At 41.5% G+C, this 18,845-nt stretch overlaps 1 protein-coding gene across 2 annotated transcripts in view; it reads left to right on the forward strand.

Moving 5' to 3' along the window:
- Positions 1–18,845, forward strand: part of srbd1 (S1 RNA binding domain 1) — a 283,354-nt gene that overhangs the window by 225,805 nt on the left and 38,704 nt on the right. For both annotated transcript variants that reach the window (XM_078557178.1, XM_078557179.1), the window contains exons 19-20: positions 7,474–7,650; positions 7,941–8,135. In XM_078557178.1, the coding sequence (XP_078413304.1) occupies positions 7,474–7,650; positions 7,941–8,135 (372 nt within the window). The remainder of the gene's footprint in view (positions 1–7,473; positions 7,651–7,940; positions 8,136–18,845) is intronic.

Raw genomic sequence — 18,845 nt, forward strand, 5'->3', positions numbered from 1 at the left:
TCTTTTCTTTCTAACATCTCCTTTATGCTGGCTAGGTCTATTCGTAGTCTTTTTTCTGTGACACTTTTCGTGGAATGAAAGAGACCGGTTATCAATATAACATTCAATGGGCAAACATTTCCCACGTTGCCCCTTATATAATATTTCTGTCAATATATTGGACAAGTAAACCCCCATATCTAATGCCTCTACTAAGGCTAACGTTTCAGCAGCTAAGGTGCTTTTCACTACCTTTTTTATTTTCTTGGCCTCTCAAGCCAGTGGGCAACATTTATCATTCTTTCCCACCAAGAATATGATGAACCCTGCTGTGCTGGAGTGCCCACCTGGAAGATTGGCATGTGAAGCATCACTAAAAATGACCAACCTCATTATCTCCTGGATCACCCAAGGCCGGAAACTTGAGCACACATCTCAGAATTTAATTTTTAAAAATGTTTTATTTGCTCTCAGAACTTACTCAACTGTCACATGTTTCATTATGGTACTCAGCTCCAACACATCATAACTAGCGTCAGGCCTAGTCTGAGTGCACAACCAGTTCAACTGCCCAATCAAACTTCTCAACTGTTCCATTTCTTCCTTGGTAGCAGGATCCTCTTTTTGTGAGGATCTACCACGAGTTATTGGGATATAATTAACATTTTCTAGATAAGACTGTTGATTCAATGGCACTCCTAACTTGCTCTGCTAAACCTATGTATTTAAAGGCCCCAGAAGCCTGACTTCCGACCTGGAATTCCTTCTTTACCTTCTTGAATACCCATTGTTCAAATTCTACAGATCCTTCCCACAAGAAATGATCAACATGCATGATAAAGATCCCAGCTAGTTTCTCCTTAAGGCACCAGTAGAACATCGCAGGGTCTGCCTTTAACTGAATGCAACCTATTTTCATCAAGACAGACCTCACAGAAAAATACCATACTCTTGATGCATCATTCAACCCATAAACACACTTATTCAATTTCCATAGCTCTCTTTCTACATACCCAGTTTCTTAGGGAAGTTTTTTTTAAAACCACCCATTGAAACTTCTCCCCTGTAAAAACACACCCTTTATATTGACCGATTTGCATTCCCAGGAATAGGATGCCAAAATAGCTTTAAAAAAAAATCTTCAAACTCACTTTCTCCGCAGTAGGCGACTCCACTCTCACATCCTGATCTCCTAGTCTCTCTTCAAAGCCTCGGGTTACTAATCTTGCTTTGGTCTTATACATGCTGTCTGGGAGTACTTCTTCTGTGCAGATCCATCTGTGATATAAAGCTGGCTGTCCTCTGTCAGGTATTTCAGAATATACCCCAAATTCCTTCCAACTTTCTAACTCTTTCCGTTTGGCTTCTTTTATCAGCTCACTTTCCAATTTATTAGCAGCTACTAGAATCTCTGTCATAAGGACTTCTATTGAGATTGCTAGCTTGCTCTCTAGTCTTCCTTGTTAAGCTACGGTCTCTACTCGCATTCCTCTCCCTTTCTGGACTGCTACTATATGATCGTCCTCCCATGCAAACAGAACTCCGTTCGCAAGTCTGTGATCTTTTTCTAGGGCCACAACCACTTTCTGGTCCACTGTCAGAACTCATACTGCGCTTTCTGGGTTTCCACATCTTTACCTCAGTTTGCCAATCGATAGGTCTTGTCTCCTGTCCTTCATCCTGCACATTTAGCCAATGTTTGTATTTACCAGTGGCCTTTCCTGCTCTCCCTATGATGATGGCATCCCTCCACACACTGGTCCCTTCTGGCATGTATGTTACCTTTGTTACTACTTTGGGTAATTGCCCTTTTGGACGAATAGCGTTGTCCTGTACCTCAGTATTACTTTGTTCATAGTCAACCCTGTAACTGCTGTCGTCTGCTCCTCATAACTACCCTGTGTATCTGTATGTGAAATGCATGGTGCCTCCTCGCGTTCTATGTCCTGTTCAGAACCTGTAAAGGTATAGTCAGCACCAATTAACCGTGCAGAATGTACCCTAACAGTTTGATTACCGTGTTGCACAATTACTACTTTCCCATCACTCCCTATAACCCTGCCAGGTCCTTTCCATTCTTTCTGGCCTTCCCTTTTATAATATACCACGTCTCCTTGTCTAAACTGTATTCCTGATGGTCTTATGCAGTGCCGTAGGGCCTGCCGAATTTTCTCCGAAACCTTAGCTTTAATGAACGCTTTGTATACAAGCAGAAAAGCTTTCAGATGAGCAGAAAAATTGAGCTAATGCTAGCCCCTTCTAGAGCAGGGGGAGCATCTGACGACACCGAAGGTAACTTCGGATTTCTTCCGTATACCAGCTAATATGCACTGTACCCCCCAACCATTTGCAGAGAGTTCTTTGCGTGCACCGCCTTTGCTAGTGCCGCTTGCAGTTTACAACTTGGATGATCAGCTAATATTTTATGTAACATGCCATCTATTACTGCGTGGTTTCTTTCACAAAGGCCATTACTAAACGGGCTCTCAGCTGCATTGTGCACAACTATGATGGTTAAATTTTCACACATATCTCGAAATTCCTCATTGACGAATTCCCCACCATTATCTGGGAGGAACTTCGTTGGTATTCCTAATCCTGTTCCTACCCATTTCTCCATGACCTTATCAACCATGGTCCTTTTTACTATGTATCACAGTGGATAGACTAAATCTGGTTGCCAAATCTATGAAGTGTAGTAAAAAAAAATACCCTTATCCTTGTCCTGAACTTTCAAGTCCATTGCTACTGCATCGTTAAACTCCCTGGCTAGTGGCAAGCTCACAGCAGGTCACAGTGGTGTCGTCCGATATTTAAGGCAAATTTCACACTCAGCAGTGACTCGTTCAGTAAGATCATCATATCCTTTATCAACCACTCCCGCATCTCGAAGCAGAGTCTTCAGTTTCTGTGGCGCCGGATGTGCAAACTGTATGTAATTTCCAGATGATCATCTTTTTGTCCACCAAATTCTCATTCTCAGCAGTTAACAAAACTTCATGAACTTTTTGATGAGAAATCTCTGGCTTCCTTAGTGGCAAGCAGTAATGTCCTGACCGAGTAAAATGGAGATCCACATTTTTCCCCCAAAACGACTGCTCTATCATTCTTCACATCTAGCGTCATCTGAGCCTTCTTCATCGCAGATCAACTCAACAATAGCGGTATCTCGCTAGAAAACACATCAGTACTGATAAACAGATTGATCTCTGCTATCTTACAAGGGAGGACCACCTGTTTGGAAGTTGTGAATGTAGTCTCCTGTACCATTTATCAAAGTCCATGATCTATTCTTCCATGGACTGATCATCTGAACTCCTAAACGTATCAAAGATCATCCAAGCTTCATACGCTTCCAATAACTCATCCTTTTCGTAGAACTTATCCAAAAATTGTATCAGACGGTTTAATCCCTCTTCATGATCCAAATCATCCACTTTCCACTCTGAAAATACTTTACTCCTTATCTTACTTTTGGCTGGTAATGATAACGCCAAAGCCATACCTTACTTCTTCCAGGGTTTAGCAGTAACCCGAGTCCACATTTAAACTTCAGCTTTCCATTGCTGATAATGTTCAGAGTCAGAAAAAAATTGGTGGATAGTCAAAGCTTGTGATTTTGCACAGTCCTTCCGCCATTCCGTAACTTAAATTGTTAGCAACAGTACACTTCTTTTCCCTCAGAGGACTGAGACAGAAAGCTTCATATTCAGCAACCAATCAGCAAAGCTTTAAAGTTCATCCTCTGCTACCATGTTACTCACAATAAGAGGTTGTGGTGGAAGAATTAATCCAGGCAGGTCTCTTGGTTAAAGATGGTTTATTTCCAAGACAACACCTCAGTGCTAGTTGCTTCCCCACAAAGTGTTCCAGCTGTACCTTTTCATTCTATTCAGCTGGGATAATTAATGCCCATCACCTGTTTAACTACCAATTGGTTTTAACAAGATGATTGCCATATTAACAACCTCTACCACCTAGAAGGACAAGGACAGCAGACGCATGGGAAAACCAGCAACTGCAAGTTCCCCTGCAGGTCACTCACCAAATTACTTGGAAATGTATCGCCTTTCCTTTACTGCCACTGGGTCAAAAAAATGGAACTCCCTCCCTACCAGCACTGTAGATGTACATACACCACATGGACTGCTGCGGTTCAAGAAGGTGAATCGCCACCACCTTCTCAAGGGCAAGTAGGAAATGTCAACAAATATTTGCCTTGCCAACGATGCTCACATCCTAAGGATGTATATATAAAAAAACCTTCCTTCATAAGCTATTCAAAAGTGAGCACCTTCTCAGTGCTGTAATGCTTTGTTTTGTCATGCCTGAAGCCACTTTTTACTCATGTCCTCTTGCTTTGTCATCCTGAACTTGAGTAACTTGAGAAACACAATCATTCTCCACCCCCACCTCCCACCACTCTATTCCAATCCCAATTCCGTAAGACTGCCCTCATATATTTATGTTCAAGTCCCAGTTATTCTAATAGCATTTCTTTGCACCTTTTCTAGTTCTTTGGCCTTCCTATGATAACAATTCCAGAACTGCACGTGTCACTACAGATACAGCTTCTTAGACTACTACTTGTTACGTTAGGGTTGTTCCGTTTGCAAAGAATTAAAAGTGATGATTGAGTTACCTGTAGCATATACATTGATAACAACAGCAACTTATATTTATATAACACCTTTATCAAAATAAAGCGTCCAAGGCACTTCACAGGAGCAAATTATGACATTAAGCCCTAAGTTCTAAGGAGATATTAGGTTAGATTACCAAAAGCTTGGTCAAAGAGGTAGGTTTTAAGGAGGCAAGTGAGGTGGAGAGGTCTAGGGAGGAAATTCCAGGGCTAAAGGCCTAGGCACTTGAAGGTGCAGCCACCAATGGTAGAGTGATTAAAATCAGGGATGCACAAAAGGCTAGAATTAGAGAAGTGCTGATCTCTTGGAGGGTTGTGTGACTGGAGGAGATTACAGAAATAGGGAGGGATGAGCCATTGAGGGATTTGACAACAAAGATGACTGGGAATCAGTGTAGGTCAGTGATCACATAGATGATTGGAGAAATTGACTTGGTGTGAGTTTAGACATGGGCAGCAGAGTTTTGGATGTCCTCAAACTTACAGAGGGAAGCACGTGCGAGACCAGCCAGGAGGCGTTGGAATAGTCAACCTAGAGGTAATGAAGGCATGGAAGACAAATGAGCTGAAACAGGGATGAAGTTGGGTGATGTTATGAAGATGGGGATAGGCAGCTATATGATGTCACAAATGTACGTTGAAAAGATCATCTTGGGGTCAGATGTGACAATAAAGTTGTGACAGACTGGTTTAATCTTTTGCCAGGGAGCGAGGGAACTGTTTGGTATGGGGACCGAAAACAATGGCTTCGGTCTTCTCAATATTTAATTGGAGGAAATTTCTACTCATTAGTACTGGAGGTCAGTTAAGCAGTCTGATACTTGAGCAACAGTGGAGGGGTTGAGAGAAGTGGTGGTAAGGACAGCTGGGTGTCATTAACATACCTGTAAAAACCTAGCACTGGGTTTTGGATAATGCCACTGAACAGTAGCATGTAGATGAGAGATGGAAGGTGGCTGGCTGCAATTAGATAGATAAGGGTGGAATCAGGTGAGAATCGTCCCACCAGCTGAATGACAGTGGAGAGGCATTGAAGGTTTGGTCAATCATATCAAAGGCTGCAAACTGACCTTTGAGAAAAACGAGGAGGGAAAGTTTGCCTTTGTCACAGTAACATAGGATGTATCTTGCGACTTTGATAAGAGCTGTCTTGATATCTCCTGATTGAAAGGATTCAAACATGGTGTTCCAGGAAAGATGGGAATGAATTTGGAAGTGTCAGTGCGTTTAAGGACTTTGGAGTGAAAAGGGAGATTGGAGATGTGAAGGTAATTTTCAAGGGCGATTGGTTTAAGAATTTTCTTTTGTGGAAGAAACTGATGGCAGCACATTTATAAGAGCGAGGGACAACATTGAAGTGAGAGAACGGCTAACATGGGGACCAGGTGGGAAAATTATGTGCTCAGCAATATACTGGGAATAGAGTTGAGGGAGCAGGGGGTAGGCCCTATGGACAAGATGATCTGAGAGAGGGCATGAGGGGAGTTGTGAGAGAAACTAGTGAAAAATATGGGCAGGGAGAGCATTAGAGGAAGTTTGGTCAGATGGAAGGGAGGGACACCACAGAGAAAGCTGATTGGATGGCCTCTATCTTGGTGACAAAGCAACCCATAAACTCCTCGTACTTATTGGAGATGAGTGTGGAGCGAACAGGGGAGAGAGCTTCAAGAAGGTGATTTGCAATAGAGAAAAGCCAGGAGTTATCTTTGCATTCTAGGATGATCCTGGAATTGTAAGCAGTTTTGACAAATGCAAGCAAGACCCAACAGTGTTTTATGTGATCCAGCCTGACCTGGCGGTGGATGGCTAAACTAGTTGTCTGCCGCCATATCCTTTCAAGTCTGCATCCCTTGGACTTAAAGGAGCAGTAATGAGGGACCTACCGGGGTAATGGCCAGGGTGAGAGCGAGTAATGATTTGACTGGGGAACAGGGCACCAAAGGTGGAGGTGTGGGTGCAGTTAAGCAAATCAGTAGTTGCAAAAAGTGTTGTGGCAAATAGAGGGCCAAAGGTTAGAGGTTTGGGATTTTGAAAATGCAATTGTAGATGAATTGGGGATAGTTTTATTCCAGGGACGGATACAAAAGGAGATAGGGTTAGGGAATGGAAGGGGACTTTGGATATGGGTGACAGCCATAATGAATGTATTTACGTGTATATACAATTTGCAACGTGTTGAGGTTAAAATAACAGATTCGAATGACTCCTCAAAAGGAGAGGAGTAAAGTCAGAGGTGCAGGTGCAGTAAAGGAAGGAAGTTGAGTGCTTTTACAAGGTGCCAGTCTCTTTCAGATGATTATTTTTAAAATATGAATTGGGGTATTGACCTATACAAAAAAAAATTGCCTCTCTTATGCCTAGAATTTCTAAAGTAGCAGAAACTTGGCACTTCAAAATTGTTTAACTTTTGCCCTGGTATAACTTCATTTACTACTTTAATTTGATACATACCAATGGCACGTTTTCCTTTGTGTTCCCCCCGGCCCCAAAAAGGAAACTAATACTAAACACATTAGTACCTGATTGACTTAAAATGGCTCCAAACACTATTTATTCAGCCGTTTAGGTGCTATAAGCCTAAAGATTAATGTTATCTCAACACAAATACTTTGACGCATTTTAACACACCAAGCCAGGAAGCACTAATACTGCAAAAATTATTTATCCTGTATTGCAAGCAGCTGTATGAGAACTCCTCTAGCACTCCAAGGATGAAAGCTCAAATGTACTTTCTTTTCTCAGAACCCTGCATTGTTTCTATCTTTAAAGGGTGTGTGTTTGAGAAACTAACTCGGACCAAAATGTTTTTGTCCGAAATTTGTAGCACATTTAACTTAATTTCTGTTTTCCAGACATGTTGCAGGACTCAATGCTAGTAGAGCAAAGAATATAATTGAATGGCGTGAGAAGAATGGACCATTCATCAGCAGAGAACAGCTGAAGCAAGTCAAAGGCTTGGGTCCAAAAACATTTCAACAGTGTGCTGGTTTCATCCGAATTAATCCAGAAAACATAAAGAACTTCTGCAAGTAAATAAATTTCTTTCAATTTGTTTTTCTTTATGTTAAAGAAAAGCAAAATAGCGATCTTCAAACAGTCCCAAAGTTTCTTAAAATGAGTTGTTTTGCTATTGAATGATGCTGAAATATTCCAAATCAATTAAATTGATTTGTGACGGTGGTGCAACAGGAATGTATCAGAAAATAAACACTGTAATTGACCTTGTCGATGGGGGAAAAAAAATTTTTTGAAGTGGATGCTCTGTGTAATATTGGGGCCATTCATGTCATTTTACACTATTCTATTTTGGTTTCAACAGCAATCAGCAACGGTCTTATAGCACTGCGGGAGATCAGCAGGCAGCTGAAGCAGGCAGCAGTTCCAAGGCAGGTGCCAGAGGGGGCACAACTGGGAAACCCAGCAAAAAGAAGGGCAAAACCCAGTGCACCTCAGCGCAGCCGAACCCTTTAGATCAGACATGTATCCATCCTGAATCGTATGACACAGTGATGAGGTAAGAGCACAAGCAGAAGATGTGAACTACCCTAGTAATTTGGATGAAATTTATTTTTATCATAAGGACCAATGGAAATATTTTTCCCTTCACAATGCCAAGTTTGTGTGGGGTCATAAGTTAATTGCCATGCTTATGTGCACCAAAGTAATAAATGGAAAAATTGCCTGTTAATATATTTTAACAGCAGTTTATATTGCAAGCATAATATAGGTACTTTTGTTCAAGCATAACATTCTAAGTGCCAAAAGTATTTTTTTATAAAAGTGAGTCTTGTTAAATTTCTGTAGTTGAAAATAACTAATTACACAATTTATGTAGTGAAGTTGTAACTTCCATCACATATCAGAATCTGTAATTTAAGCAATTCCTTCTGCACTACCACCACCCATAAAGTTTAAAATATGATTTAGAATGTGCAATTATTTTGTGTAATTGATAACAACAAAGAGCATAACATTACACAAGAGAAAATAGGCCTGTGTTTTTTTTGGTGTGTTCATGGAGTCGTTGAATGGTATTAGCCCAAAGCATTTGGCAGGTGTTGGTGTAAAAGTAATCTTCAGTGTTAGCAGTGAAATTTGAGACAGGAAGGTGGCTTGTAGTAACCTTATAAAATCACACTTGCATGTGTGCATCATAACCTAGCAGTTATCACGGTTTTATCTGGATTTAATCTTGGCTTATTTTTTGTGTGTGAAATTCAGATAAACTAAGGCCACCACCCCCACAGCATAACAGAGGATGTTAAATAGGTGTCAACTGATTAGGTAAACTGGTAGGTTTTTTTTAAGAATGTGAGCACCATCTCAGAACTAGGGCCTTTTACACCTTGTGAGATACCTGGTGCAAGTATCTGGTGTCCTGTTACTTGCTCTGAGATTGCAACTATTTAACCATGTAATGAGATAAACAAAGACAATGCCCTCTGGCTAACCAGCTGACGGGACTAGTAAGAAGTGTTACAATTAATGGAGTGACAACAATCTTGAACATTGAGAATATAATGCTATTTCAGAGATAACAGTTTCTGTCTTTGAATGCATAACACTAAATCAGTTCTGAATGTTTGATTGAGTGTTCTCTGTGCTTGACAATTATAAGCTTGTTCTTTATAAACTGGTTTATAATTTTATTACATTGTGTGCAGAAGAAATCATTCCCTCAGGGTTTGCGTTAGCCAATGTTGGTTTTCTTACCATGGTGTTTCTTGTGAACCAGTTTTTTTCTTATAAACCTTGTTAGAATGTCCTGAAGTTACCAAGTTAAAATTGTAATAGCCCTGCCAGGGGCATGCAACAGATGTGTGTATTTTAGTAGAGTGGCATCGCCTTGTAACATTCTGTTTGACAGTTCTGGATTTTTAATTGCATATATATGTATAAACACATTGCTGAAACGGCTTGGGTAATAGAAATTTAGTCAGTCTGATTCTGTTAGCATGTGACCAAAAGGTGGGGAGTGACATTTGTGACAAATCCATTGCTTGGGACCCTGCAATTTTATAGAAGATGATATCCATAGTTATCAGTGCTCCTTTTTATCTCTACGATATAGCTGCATGTGAGAGCAGTAGTGGAGATAAAGCTTTGGCTGTGATGGTTTTCAGAGATGACTTGCTTAATTGTAATAATGTGATCTAAGTTTCAACCAATTCATGTGCAGGAAGCTTGTGAAATGATGGGCCAAATCTTCCAGTCTCTGGATCATCAGAGACCAGGTTTGCAACCGAAGATGCGCATTGGGACCCTGTGGAAGTCCTGATGCTTGGGCCTACATAGGAATTGCTCGGGAAGCTTAAATTTCTTGATGGGCTGCTCCCCTGGACCCTCCATGGAAGTCTCCAATTGTGTGTTAGAGTTGGAGACTTTGGACAGTTCCACAGTACTTAGCTGCAGAGTTAACCAGGGCCAGAATTTTTCTCTCGTCCGGTGGGAGAGGGTGGGGGCGGTCGGGAAGCCTAAAAAATGTAAGGGCCACTCGGCCTTTTCGCTTGCCCACCAACCGTAAGGTTGGACAGGCAGTGTAAATTTGATTTTAATAAGCTTGTTAATGGACTTAATAGGCCCTTCAATTATCGGCGGACGCACGCTCAACGTCATCACGTGTCATTTTACGCTCGGGCGTGTCGGGCGCACGGCAAGCGTAAAATTCTGCCCCCAGGAAATGTTAGACAGATAAAACCTAGTCTAACATCGGTACAATCCACAACAGACCCCATCCCAAACACCCACCCGACTATCCCCCCAACCTGACCACCCCCCAGACCAGCCGACTGACACCCCACCCGACTACCTGACTATCCCTCTGACCGACAACCCCCCAACCAGACCCGACTGCCCCCCCCACCCACCACCACCAACCAGACCCAATACCCCCGACCCCACTCAACCTGACTTGACTATCCCGCCAATCCGCCGATCCCCTGACCGACCTAATTCCCCCCGACCATCTCCGGCCTATCTACCACACCCCGACCCGACCTGTGTGCCGCCACAACCCGACCCGATCCGACCGCTCCCCCACCCAACCTGACGACCCCCTCGACCCAATCTCACTAGCCTCCCCCATCTAACTTGACTATCCCCCCTGACCTGATCCGACTACCCCCACCTGCCCACTCAGACTACCCACCCCAACTACCCCCCTCTACCTGATTCAACTACCCCCCTCGACCTGACCCGACTACCCCTGACCTGACCGACTACCCCCGACTCCACCCGACTACCGCTTCGATCTGACTGACAACCGCCCCGATCCGATAACCCCTTTGAGCCGATCTGAGTACCCCTTCGACCCGACCTGATTACCCCTTCGAGCCGATCCAACTACCCCCCCGACCTGACCCAATTATCCCCCTGACCTGACCCAACTACCCCCCTCAATCCAACCGGACTATGCCCCACCCGACTAACCCCTTGACCGAACCACCCCCTCGACTCAACTTGACTACCCCCCGACCCAACTAACCCCTTGACCTGATCTGACAATCCCCCGACCCAACGCCCACTACCTCCCCAGACTAGATCCGATTAATCCCCCCCGATCCATCTATCCCCTACCCACCTCCTGTCCAGACCCAAATACTATCCCCCATCACTGTCCAGACACAGCTGCTGGCTAATGCCTCCCAACCCCCACCGCCCTCTAACCATACAGGACTACACCTCCTTCCCCACCCCCCCCCCCCAACCCTACAGCTACCGGCTAACACCCCCCTCCCTCCCGCACTGTACAAGACTACAACACCGCCCCCACCCCCGACCAGACATGACAACCTCCCCCACCCCGACCAGATGCAACAGTATCTTGATGATGGACTAGATGCGTGTTTTCAAGTTCACCTCAAGGTCAAACAAGAAGCTGAGTTTGTGTGCCTATAGGTTCAGTTTTGAGCAATCAAATAAAGAGGAGTTGAAATTTGAGGCGTGAAATTTCTGATGAGAGCTGAACAGAATGGTCTCAACGTTGCCAGTATTAACTGACTGCGTTGTTTCAATTAGCAGTGGAACTAGAATTAGTGCCTTGGTGGCCAACTATGAAGATTAGGTGAGTGGAATGATCAAACATGTCAAAGTGCGAGGAGAATTTAATGAGGGCAAGTGGGATACTTCACAGTAGTCATGATTTACTCGGCATGTTGTTGATCAGGGCAGTCTTGGTGCTAGGAGGACAAATTTAAAATGCATTTGTGTTAAAATGAAAATGAATGGAGTGGTGGGAAAGGTGAGTGGCATTCATCTGAAAATTTTAGATGACACAAAGTGAAATAGGATGAAATGTGAAATCATTAGTCAAGTCTGATAACCAATTCCATCGCTACAGTTGCCTTTGATCAAATTAAGTATACAATGTCTCTATTTTATGATTTCCTGAATATTAATGCATCTTCAGTTTTTATAAATTAATCCAGCATAACACATTACAACAGGTTCCTTCAGTTTCAGCACTTCAAACATCCAGTTTTTGCAACTCCAAAATGTGTGAGGTGTTCTCTTTGGTATTAAATGATATTCAGGAATCTACTAATGAAATTTTATTTAAAAAAAGTGCAAAATCACAGAATAGTTATCAAATCAAAACTGTAGGGCTTTATTACTGCTGTAGACATATTGTGGTGTGACTGTTCTGAAAAATCATGATCTAGTTAAAAATAGTAACATGAACATTGCAACAGAATCCTTCCTCTGTGCCTATGATTAGTCACTTTGTAAAAATGATTTATGCAGACAAAGCACAATTGAGATGTGCAAGAGAAATATTTATTGAAAGTCTTCTCATGTGAGAGAATATGATTGTGATAGGACGCCAGATTAGAAGTATTGTCTGTACAGCTAGTTAACCATGTACTTGTACCAATGGAGTTTTCCTACAAAGCAAAAATTGGTACTAGTCAACTCTTATTTTATTTAGGTACATGAACATTCTCATTGTCTTCATTTGGCTAGTTATATTCAAGGGACAGAGTTACAAGCAGCAATGCCATGAATTCTGTATGAAAGAGAAATAGTTTGCAAGTATTTGAATTCAGTTTAATTTACGGACCATTTTGGATCGATCTAGAATATTGAGATTCAACTGGGGTGGAACCATGACAACTTCTGACTGCCTAAACCTCTTGCAGATAATGCAAGGCAGACTAGAATTTGTAGATTTGTTCTAACAATGCGTTGTCGAGCAGTTTGTCATCAACATTCTTCCCCTCCCTGTTTTACCCTGGGGAACATTTTCCCCCTGTTGTTGGGGAGGTGCGGGAGTAGGCGCCGGTGGCCAGCCTTCTGATCAGCGCCCCCGGTCAGGGGTGCATCGCCATTTTATGTGGGTGGGCCAATTAAGGCCTGCCTAGCGTGACGTTCACCAGGAAGCGCTATGCACTCCCTGTGCGGGCAGGGGAGGATTCCCTCAGTCAGGCCTGCGCTCTGTCGCGCATGCACGTGAATGAGCGCAGAGATCTCCCTGATGCAAAGCGCTGCTTCAGGGAGATCGGCTCCGATTCAGAAGTTGACAGAAAGGTAATAAAAAAAAATTCCCTGACATGTCCTCTCATGTGACACTGTCTTCTAGCCTTAACTTCTATTTAAACATTTGATAAACATTTAAAAGCCCTCATGAAACCTCATCCCGCCCGTGGATGAGGTTTCATGCTTTTTCCAAGGCCCGCCTAGGCTCCCGGCCTGCCAGCCAACCCTAAGGTTGGACGGGCAGATGCCCATCAATCAAGTTAATTAGTTTTTGAATGGCCTTAATATGCCGTTGACAGTTTGGTGGGTGCGCCTGCAGAACTGAAAGTCTAAATGACGCAGGGTGACGTCGGGTCGCATGTCTGACGTCTCCCTGCGTCATTTGACACGTCGGCGAGCAGGCCTTGGCCCCACTCGCCGACCAGAAAAACCTGCCCCCTATTTCTATTCCCACTAGCCTGTAGTTGGACAGTGATGTTCTAAATCAGGCCTTTGCATCGCCACTATTTGTGACATTCCATCTGCCCTACTATGCTCAGGCTCATAGTTCTTATTGATTTCATTAAGTCACTAAGTTACTCTGGGAGTAAAATTGTCTGTCGATGTTACCAGATTTTCCTTAGTTTCCTCAAAACCTCTTCCCAAGGAAGACTTTGTGGATGTATAGAGGGAAGGGAGCCTAAAGAAAGTCGACTCAAACAGCCACGTTTTGATGATGAGCATTTTATGGCACAAAGTAAATGTCAGCATTTATGAATGGAATATTTATTACATTTTGCACAGTATTTAAATACCTTGGCAGAAGCTATAGAAGTGCCAACCCAACTGTGGAAACACTTAGTTTGTTTCTGATGCAGGTGATACATCATGTGGGTCACTGCTGAATGGCACACTGTATGATCTCAGCCCAGCTTAGTATACTCTGTGTCTTCTAAAATTATCATTAGTAAATTATCTCCATTTGGTTAATGCTCTTGTTCATCTGTTTCGCCTGCTTTGTTTCCTTTCTATGTGGGTGTTCAGGGAGTATAAGATTGGTTGCTGTTATTACCATTTGATCCAAAGAGCGTAGTTTTAATTCTGGAAATATTCAGCAAGTCAGGCAAAGTCTATGGAGAGAGAAACAGAATTGATGTTTCAGGTCAAAGACCTTTTTGTACCCAATCCACTGAGTTTTTCAGGCATTTTAATTTCAGATTTCCAGCATCTCCAGTATTTTATTTTTCTTATAGTTTTAATTATCTTTTGCTTGCTGTCCAATTAGAAAGGTTTTGTTCACTAGGTCAGAGTCTCCTAAGTGTATGTGGATTGTACAGAGGTTAGATATAGCTACCAGTGAGAATCTATACTCCGAGGATTGAACTTGTGCCAGTAAGGTATGGAGGTCAGTTCAATGGCATGTTACTGCTGTAATGGCACAGCACAAACTCTGGGACCCTGACTATTAGATTGAAGCCAATACAACACTATTCCACAGTTGTACCTTGGAACGGTCTTGGTTGGTACAGTGCAGCCAAATGAGAGTGAGATTTGGCAGCCCTGGCATAATATGGCATAGTAAACATCTGAGGGGAAAGGAGTGAGCCATTCTGTGAGGGAGGTAATTCAATATCAGTAAAGATGCACGCTAACCCTGAATGCTTGGGTAAGATTGTTTCTTCAACTGTGGATTACTGCACCTCTCTAAGGGTTGTCCTCCGTTTTCCCCTCCAAGGAGGTGCTTTTGTGTCAGCATTGGTGTCTTTGCTTAAATAGGAGTATTCAAAAGGCAGAAATTGGAGAGGGCAAGGAGAAGGCTGTTGAAGTTGATTATAATTCTTTCAAATAGATTTTTAAAGGATGCAGTGGTTGTGAGGCTCAGATATAATATTCTCATTAGCACGTATCTTCCGATTTTGAAGTTTCAGGCATATTGATAACTGCTATTACTTAAACTGGATACAGAAAAGTTTGCCTCTGTGTTATCAGACCGCTTCTGCAACATCCAGTCTTGGATGATCCACAATCTTTTCCATTAAACATTGGCAAGACTTAGATCATCAGCATGGGTCCCTACCAGGCCACCCTGACCAAAGGCTCAGACTGAACCAGACTATTCAGAACTTCAAACCTGAGCTGAACTTCTAATCCAATATCCTCAGCATCACGAAGACCACCTACATCCACCTCAGCCACAACTAAGCCACGCTGCTGCTGAAACCCTCTGACATACTTTTCCAATTCCAATTCCAGTTGCAATGCTTTCTTGAGCTGCCTTCCATCGGACATCATTTGTAGATTTTAGCTCATCCAAAATTCTGCAGTTCATGTTCTGCCATGAAACAGGCCCTCTCCACCCACCGCCCCATTCACAATCACTCATCATCCATCACCCATAGACAGATTCTTGATAGACAAGGTTATTAAGGATTATGAGCTCAGGCAAGTAGATGGAATTAAGATGACCTAATTGAATAATGGAACAGGCTTGGGGACAGAATGGCCTGTTTCTGTTCCTGTGTTCCATCAGCCCATTACCCTTTTCACCCATTACCTTTCTGTGTTTTGGGGCTTTTTCCCTCCTATACTAAAGGTTACATAAATTCAAGCTGCAGCTGTAAAATAGTAGCCAAGAAACTGTGATTTAAGGAATGAAATAAGATGTAGGATGATGGAAAATGTGCTGTTAGTTGGAAAGATTGGAAATTTTGCTGAGTGCTCGTCATCTGATTTTATTTTATGAAAGAGATCATTCAGCTTTTTTGTGTGAAAGGCATTATTATTCCATGCTTCATAAATTGTGCAGATTTAAAAGTGTTGTATATAACATTTTAATATCCCTCACTTACAAGATGGTGCCTTATACTTCTCCCTAGTTTAAACTTAATGTCATTCAATTGGTTCATAAGTATACGGTGTATTATTTTGCATCCCAAATGCAACTTTTAACTCATAACACATAGCTTGAAGTGATTTAAAATGCCAATATCCTACTGATGATTCAGATGGTTTCCATAAACTAGTTAAAAAGAGAAATTTTCTTTGAATTGACTTTTTTGCTGCTATTTTTAATGTATATTTTCATGTAGAAATATTAATATTTTATGTTTGGGCAATTTCCATTGACATAAAAATTAGTCCAAAACAATAAAGCCACAATGCAAAATGGATAGATTTTGAACAAATACCCTTGAATGATTTTAAGGTAGTAATATAATGCTGTTTGAAGATGAAAGCAGTGTTGAATGTTGTAGGACAAAGAGTCAGTGATTTTGATGACTTTGGACCTGAAGTTATAAGAGGTCTTGTGACCAAATGTGCAAGTTATTTTTAACCACTGATTTACAGGAATGTACACTAAGGTGACTGGAATTCTTGTTTAGTCAGCAATAAGTCTGGGAAAGGCAAGTTATTGAAATATTGTCATGGAAAATTTGTGACAGCAGATTTAGCCACAGTTAATGATTGTTTCCATTTTTCTGAAATTTAATTTTTTTCTCCCTTATGTTTCTAATCATGATGTGAACTTAAATTATGTCTTGGTTTGAATACTGTATATACTTATGTTGTGTTACAAACAGAACTTCCCTACTAATGAAGCTGTGAGCATCAAGATATTAGCCTAGATTAATTTGCAGTTTTTTGCATTTTTGCATGTTTTGAAATATGCATTTTGTAAAGTGTTAAAATGATTTCTGATCCTAAATCTTAAAAATTACAATTTGGGAAAGCTACAGAAGTATAGAACATTTTTAAAATGCATTTTTGGTTGTGAATAAAGAGCTGCTTTTAAAAATGTGCACTAACTGTAATACAATCTTATTGGCTGAGTTGTAGTTTCACACTCGTTTTAAGTTTAACTCACGTAATTAATCATGTATAATGGGGGTAATTGTGTTATTCTAATTACATGATAAATATTATTGCAAATACAGTTCTGTCACAGACAGTTGCAGCTTGAGCATTTTCATTCTGTTAGTGATGAGCCTTCAGTGTAACCTTTTCAAAATGCTGTTTGCTCGTACTGATGATTTGACTTTGTGGCTTGGTATTGTGTATGGATCAATCACAATTTCTGTGAAACAATGCACAAGCTATGGTTTTAATGTTTTGTTTTTAAAGTGATTGTATTGCATCATTATGAATTCTCGGTGCAACGGTGGAGACGTAATGGCATATCAGGTTGCATTAATGTGATGAACTTGATATTCTCGCTTCTTAAATAGCTTTGCTGGGAATGATTATATAGTAAGGCAGAATGACTCAGTGAGATGAGCAATGGGTTGTAACTTTTAATATCTTGAAAGGTACGCTATCTTAAAACAATTAAAAGCTTATAGTTTATACTAAATATATGTAATGTATACAAGATGGGGAAAATCCTGCTAAACACAATAAAACAAAAGCACTTGCCTTGCTACAGGGCTTCATTTCACTTAGCTGTTCTTTGTTCACCCTGAATGTGCCATGTACTGCTAGGGTGCAGTTTCTTGCCCATGTTAACATACATGTGAGGCAACAGCCCTTAGGGAAGGCATCTTTCCAATGGGCGAGAAGGGAAAATCAAAGAACAAATCATTTTATACTCTTTCTGCACACATTGCAGCAAATAGTTGCAAGGCAAGTACGGCAGAGGTTGAGGAATGATGAATAGCAAATATCAAATCACCTTGAGGCCTTTTTATCGCTATAGTGAATAAACAAGCGTTTTAAGCCTAAGTGAATAAATGCTGGAAATACTCAGCAGGTCAGCAGCATCTGCGGAGAGAGAACCAGAGTCAGCATTTTGATGTGTCTTTCATCAGAACTCTTCTGCATCAGTTTTATATTATTTAATTACAAATATTTTATTGTATGTTGAAAATATGAGTGACAGATGACGAGTTCTGTTTGCTCGGTTACTGCTGTGAACTTTGAGAACCTTGTGACAAACCAGGAGTACTACAGAGCTCAGAGGCATCAAAGGTCTAGTCAATCAGTAGAAAATATATTTTCAGGGATCCACTCTGGATTCTTCAGCCTCTGAACTCTCCAACCATGACACTCAGATTTCTAACTATATTTGTATCTGCCTTCTCCTCAGCTGCATCTCTATCCTTTAGTATGAATAGAGCTTTGCAATTTTTGTAACCTATTGCACCAAGCCCAGGGATTAAGATTGTTGAAGCACTAAAATAGAGACTAGAAATACTCAGCTTTACTTTAAGGTAAAGGCAAGAGAGATTAATTGACAAAAGGAATAGTAGTGAAAGCTAAAGCAGATTGTAATGGGACAAGGAAAAAAAGATGTACATAGATGAAGTGTAAATTAGAATAACAAAATCACCACCAACAGCTGCCAAAAAAAAAACAGAGGTTACGATGTGAAACTGTTGAACTCGATGTTGATTCTGGAAGGCTGTAAAGTGCCTCTCGAAAGATGAGGTGGTGTTCCTCAAGCTTACACTGAGTTTCTTTGGAACACAGCAGGAAGCTGAGCATGGAAAGTTCAGAGTAGAGCGGAGAATTAAAGTGACGGGTGACCGGAAGTTCGGGGTCATGCTTGCACACTGATTGGAAGTGTCCTGAAAAACAATCACCCAATCTGTATTTGGTCTTCCCAACGTAGAAAGGGACTGCATTGTGAGCAGCGAATACAGTATACTAAATTGAAAGACGACCGAGTATATCGCTATTTAAGCTGGAAGGAATGTTTGGAGCCTTTGCTGATAAGAGAGGAGACGTAGGAGTAGGTGATGCATCTCCTGTGCTTGCATGGGAAGGGGGATGG

The sequence above is a fragment of the Cetorhinus maximus genome, chromosome 14 (genome assembly GCF_964194155.1).
Source record: "Cetorhinus maximus chromosome 14, sCetMax3.hap1.1, whole genome shotgun sequence".
NCBI classification, from domain to species: Eukaryota; Metazoa; Chordata; class Chondrichthyes; order Lamniformes; family Cetorhinidae; genus Cetorhinus; species Cetorhinus maximus.